This window comes from Rhinopithecus roxellana, chromosome 11 (assembly GCF_007565055.1).
Source record: "Rhinopithecus roxellana isolate Shanxi Qingling chromosome 11, ASM756505v1, whole genome shotgun sequence".
NCBI lineage: Eukaryota > Metazoa > Chordata > Mammalia > Primates > Cercopithecidae > Rhinopithecus > Rhinopithecus roxellana.
In genome coordinates this window covers 38,065,969-38,071,968 of record NC_044559.1, presented here as the reverse complement: position 1 = coordinate 38,071,968, position 6,000 = coordinate 38,065,969, and the positions used below count along the sequence as shown (strand labels likewise).

At 49.3% G+C, this 6,000-nt stretch overlaps 1 protein-coding gene across 2 annotated transcripts in view; it reads left to right on the top strand.

Moving 5' to 3' along the window:
• The first annotated feature begins 3,923 nt into the window (after nt 1–3,923).
• The window catches only part of SHTN1 (shootin 1), a 121,791-nt gene continuing 119,714 nt past the window's right edge, over nt 3,924–6,000 (top strand). The window contains exon 1 of one of the 2 annotated variants that reach the window (XM_010388887.1): nt 3,924–4,487. In XM_010388887.1, the coding sequence (XP_010387189.1) occupies nt 4,430–4,487 (58 nt within the window). In that variant the 5' untranslated portion in view covers nt 3,924–4,429. The remainder of the gene's footprint in view (nt 4,488–6,000) is intronic. The other variant, XM_010388890.2, reaches the window with a different exon arrangement.

The following is a 6,000-nucleotide window of genomic DNA, read 5'->3' as shown; positions in this document are numbered from 1 at the left end:
GTTTTTGGTAGTTAATCATTTTGACTTCCTTCTCCTTTCCTTTTGTGCATATTCGGTTGATATTTTCTTTCTTTCTTTTTTTTTTTTGAGACCGAGTTTTGCTCTTGTTGCCCAGGCTGGAGTGCAATGACACAATCTCGGCTCATTGCAACCTCCTGCTCCTGGGTTCAAGTGATTCTCCTGCCTCAGCCTCCCCAGTAGCTGGGATTACAGGCATGTGCCACCACACCTGGTTAATTTTTTTTTTTTTTTTTTAGGCGGAGTCTCTCTCTGTCGCCCAGACTGGAGTGCAGTGGCGCAATCTCGGCTCACTGCAAGCTCTGCCTCCCGGGTTCACGCCATTCTCCTGCCTCAGCCTCCCGAGTAGCTGGGACTATAGGCGCCCGCCACCACGTCCGCTAGTTTTTTTGTATTTTTTTAGTAGAGATGGGGTTTCACCATATTAGCCAGGATGGTCTCGATCTCCTGACCTCGTGATCTGCCCGTCTTGGCCTCCCAAAGTGCTGGGATTACAGGCTTGAGCCACTGCGGCCGGCCTATGTTGCCATTTTCATATCCTAATTAACATTACATTAAACAGCTCTGTACATACGCCTTTTAGGATAGATTCCCTGATATAGAATTAGTGGATCAAAGAGAGTGAACCTTTTTCTCTTCATTGTATTTCAATCTTATTTATCTGTATGCCTCAAAAGATGACACATGTGATTTTACTTTAATTACCTGAAAAATTTAAAAAAGATTAAAGAGAAACTCCTTCTTGACCACTGGACTTTTTTTTTTTTTTTTTTTTTTTTTTTTTTTTGAGATGGAGTCTCGCTCTGCCGCCCAGGCTGGAGTGCAGTGGCCCGATCACGACTCACTGCAAGCTCTGCCTCCCAGGTTCACGCCATTCTCCTGCCTCAGCCTCCCGAGTAGCCAGAACCACAGACGCCCGCCACACGCCCAGCCAATTTTTTTGTATTTTTAGTAGAGATGGGGTTTCATCGTGTTACCCAGGATGGTCTGGATCTCCTGACCTTGTGATCTGCCCACCTCTGCCTCCCAAAGTGCTGGGATTACAGGCATGAGCCACTGCGCCCGGCCAACCACTGTACTTTCACACTCCAATCCCCACACCTTGGTCCTGTTCCCCTACTTTCTATCCCTAGAGGCAGCCATTATCCTGAGTTTGGTACATGTTCTTTCAATTCATTTTTTAAAAGTCTCTCCTTTCTGTCTATGCATATATGTGTATGTATATGTAAACACACACATTTTTAAGGGTTTTAAATGACGTTATTTGGAGGTCAACAACTCCAACGTGATGCCTGCAACATAAATCACTATGTACATTATTATTACTTTTTGAGACGGAGTCTCGCTTTGTCACCCAGGCTGGAGTGCAGTGGCGGGATCTCGGTTCACTGCAACCTCTGCCTCCCGGGTTCAAGTGATTCTCCTGCCTCAGCCTCCAGAGTAGCTGGGACCACAGGCACGTGCCACCCCGCCTGGCTAATTTTTTGTATTTTTAGTAGAGACAGGGTTTCACCATGTTAGCCAGGATGGTCTCGATTTCCTGACCTCATGATCTGCCCTCCTCAGCTTCCCATAGCCATCACTATGTATATTATTAAACAGAACAAAAACTAATTTATCACTTCTATCCATCAATATTCATATCATATAAATAAACCATAGTGTAATGGGAGACCTAAATTCCAATAAGGACTCTAGTAGCCCTCCTAATAATTCATACCATGTCCTCAAGTGAATGCCATATTGTATTTCGGGATTTTTTTACATTACTTTTTTGAGATGGAGTCTCGCTCTGTCACCCAGGCTGCATTGCAGTAGCAGGATCTCAGCTCAGGAGCCTTTTCTAATTTTAAGGGGGATAAATGGGATCAATTGCAAGAGGCTGCAGATTTAGTATGGAACCAAAACAGTTTGATTATAGATTTGATAATTAACTTATTCTTAAACTCCAGAAATACTATCTAACTACTGTATAATTGGAGAAGACAAACCAGCCATTAAAAAAAAATGGAACTTTGTGAACTAAGCCAAATATTTAATGGTGCACTTTGCTTATATTTGGTAGAGTGTGAGAGAATGAGTCAGGATGACTCATCAGGTTTAACAGGTTTCCTGACTGCTGGACAAAAGCTAAATGCCCATTTTTTCCACCCAAATTTCCCGGATTTTTTTTTTTTTTCTGGAAGGGAATTATTTATCTTCCCACAAAATACCTGGTGGCAGCATATATTCACATTTTCATGGAGTTGAGTCTGAATTGTCTCCTGTTTCGGGGACTTCTTTCAACTCTGAAGACTAAGATGTAATACTTGAGCAAAGACCCTTTGATTATCTCCTGGGGATCTTCATGGCAGCTATCTGCAACTATCTTGAATTATGCAAACCTAGGGAAAGGGCTGAATAATACAATCCTGTATCAAAATTATTTTTAAACTTTAAACATTTTAATACACTATATTAAAAAATACTACACTACCCTTTTAGATCATTCTACCCCTAAATCACCCGTGCTAAAGTACTATCTTGCCATTTTAGAGAAAGAGAAAGCAGTGCTACCATTTTTTCAAAATTTGAGTTAGCATGTAGTGAGTATCAGAAAGACACTAGTTACAGGATTTACCTATATCTCGACCTCACTCTACAACTATCATGGAGAACTGAACACAAGAAATGGAGCTGGGCACTTCCATAGAACATCAATTGAGGAATGAGCAGCACTGTGCTGTTGCTGTACCCAAACTAAAAGCTTACAGGTAGTGAGAAAAGCCAAGCTGTGCAGAAAGTCTAATTCAGTTTGGACTTATCTCACATGCTTAATGATCAGTGTAAAAGAACTGCATCCTTCAGCTTACAGTTAAGCAACCACAACCCCTTTCTCACAGACCTGTAATCTTTTTTTTTTTTTTTTTTTTTGTGAGACAGAGTCTTGCTCTGTCGCCCAGGCTGGAGTGCAGTGGCACGATCTCTGCTCACTGCAAGCTCCACCTCCCGGGTTCATGCCATTCTCCTGCCTCAGCCTCCCGAGCAGCTGGGACTACAGGTGCCCGCCACCATGCCCGGCTATTTTTTTCGTATTTTTAGTAGAGACGGGGGTTTCACCGTGTTAGCCAGGATGGTCTCGATCTCCTGACCTCGTGATCCGCCCGCCTTGGCCTCCCAAAGTGCTGGGATTACAGGCATGAACCACCGCGCCCGGCGACAGACCTGTAATGTTAAAACAAACAAAAAACTGCATTATAAATTCTGGACTTGGTGTTTTGTTAATCTTCCTCTCTCTATTAAATCCTTACAACTCTTCCTGGAGAGTAGGTATCACTATTCTTCCCATTCTTCAGATGAAGTTCAAAGATGCAGGAGACTGAACCCAAGATTCGCTCGCAACTAGGGGTCCGGGAGAGGCACCTTTGAAAGAATGCAGGCCTGCCACTTCTTTCATGGGCATAGTCTAACCCAGACATGAGTTCACATAGTTCAGAGGGCAGTGAAGTGGGACAAATGCTTGGCTTAACTGCCAGCCTCTGATGCCCGGGGGCTGCGTGACTTTTGGCATTCGGACTGCAGTGGCAGCCTCTCTAAAGGGAAGGTCATCCCGCCACCAGATGATCTGCAAGGGCCCTGCAGGCCCCACCATCCACGTGCGGCAGGGTCCACGTTCTGATCACCTGGCAAAACCTGGCAAACCTGACCATCTGACCACCTGCGATGGGCGAAAGCTAGCTGGGACCCTCCTTCACTCACGGCATGGTCATTTAAGTAGCTGGGCGGCCTGATTCAGTCCTTGTCTGCTTTTCAAGGTGCAAAATGTACGACCCTGGGACCGCCCCTGCGGGCAGCTAGGTTTTGCAACCGCGCCCCCAGAGTCCACTGCGGGAGAACTGGGGAAGAAGCCCAGGCGTTCATGGCTCATTGGGTCCCGCTCTGCATCTGTGGTTCGTGGGGAGCGACCCCCGGGCAGCGTCCAAAGTGGAGTTCCCACACACGTTGCGAACCCACGGCCAGTCTTCTCTGAACCCGTGTCCTTGAGTCCGGGGGTGGAGGCGGAGAAAAGGGTGCGGAGCGAGTCAGAGCGACCACACGCAGGGCCGCAGCCCTCCCACCAGCGCGTCCTGCAGCGCGGGCCGCCACAGGCTGGGATCACGGCTGCCGCCCCGCCCTCGTCCCTCCACCCCTTGCCCGGGACTGCGGGGCCCGCCCCGCCCCACCTGCAGGTGAAGCGGCCGCAGCCGCCGAGTAGGTGCGTGGGGATGATCTCACTCACGCGCTCCGCGCCAGGAGGAGGAGGAGCGGGAGCAGATCCAACTTCCGGGTAGTGGAGCCGCAAGCCACCGGCATCTTGCTTTTCCTTCCCCCTCCCCCTGTGTGCCCCGCGCCGCTCATTCTTTCGCTTTTATTCCCGGCCCCACCCGCCAAAATGAACAGCTCGGACGAGGAGAAGCAGCTGCAGCTGATCACCAGTCTGAAGGAGCAAGGTAGGCAGCACGCGGGCGCCAGGTGTGGGCAGCCGCGGCCCGTGGGCGGGGACCGCTCCAGGGCGCTGGGGCCAGCCAGGGCAGGTGGAAGCCGGGCGGGAGACGTGGCGGCCGCCGTGGTCACCGCAGTAGCTCCGTCACCCGCGAAGAGGCGTCCTCCGTGGCCGGCGCGCCTGGGAAAGCCCTGGACCGAGGATAACGCGGAGTGTCGGGGCGAGTCAGGCCCCGCAGCGTGAGACGCGCTGCCCGCCGGTTGCGTTTGCTGGCGAAGCGGGGCTGGGGGGAGGGACGAGGATTCAGTGCGGACGAGGTTGCACAGTGCCACCTTCCTTGCGGGAGAAGCGGGTGGGGCAGGATATTTTGGCTGCTTTAGGCGGCTCAGCTAGCTTGGCCCCACCCTTACACATTTGTTGGCTCTGGGTGGCCTGTAGCGCTGTTTCACACCCTTACCAGCTTTTCGTTTGGGTTCGGTCTAGTTCCTCTTTCCTTACCCAGCTGGGATTTTCAGGCAATAATTTTTTAATCACTTCTCAATTTTAGCAATTTATTAGTAAGCAAGGTCAGCATCCTGCCAGTGTTGAGCTTCCAGAATTAACAGGGTTGGCGCTGGGCGCAGGAGAGCCAGGCCATGTGCACACATTTCTGTACTGCTTGGTAACTGGGGATTATCTTTTAATAAAGAACTGCTTCAGTCAACTATTTTTTTCATCAGTTACCACACTTCTGAACCAAACCGGATCAACAACCAAATACTAACCTACCACCTTTAAACAGTTATCATTATTACCCTGACCAAAGGGTGGTCTGCGAATGTGGGTCAAGAAAGGGAGGAACCAGCCGGGTGCGGTGGCTCACGCCTGTAATCAATCTCAGCACTTTGGGAGGCCGAGGCGGGTGGATCACCTAAGGTCGGGAGTTGGAGACCAGCCTAACCAACATGGAGAAACCCCGTCTCTACTAAAAATACAAAATTAGCCGGGAGTGGTGGTGCATGCCTGTAATGCCAGCTACTCGGGAGGCTGAGGCAGGGGAATCGCCTGGAGGCAGAGGTTGCGGTGAGCCAAGATGGCGCCATTGCACTCCAGCCTGGGCAACAAGAGCAGAACTCCGTCTCCAAAAATAAAAATAAAAACAGAAAGGGAGGAACCAAACAGATTTAAAGGAAGTAAAAATGTGTAGGAACATGTACTTTTCTGAATGTCTTACTGACATGACCATGTAATGGAAGGTCCCTGCTCTGTGGCAAAACCTGGTGTTTAGTTCCAGTTCTTTGACTTCTCTTGGCCCAGCTCACCGGCTTGTGAACTTGGAGGAGTCTCTTCCCTTCCGTGGATCTTCTGGTCAGTCAAGGCTGACCTGACTAAAGGCGAGGGCAAAACTGGAGGACTTCCTGAGGTCCTGTCCAGTACTCTTACCTGTTGTTCCGTAAAATCACAAACACCGTTGGGAAGTGCATCTGGATTCTTCTGAAGCCACACTCTGTCAAATTTCAACATTACTGTTTACTGTATGA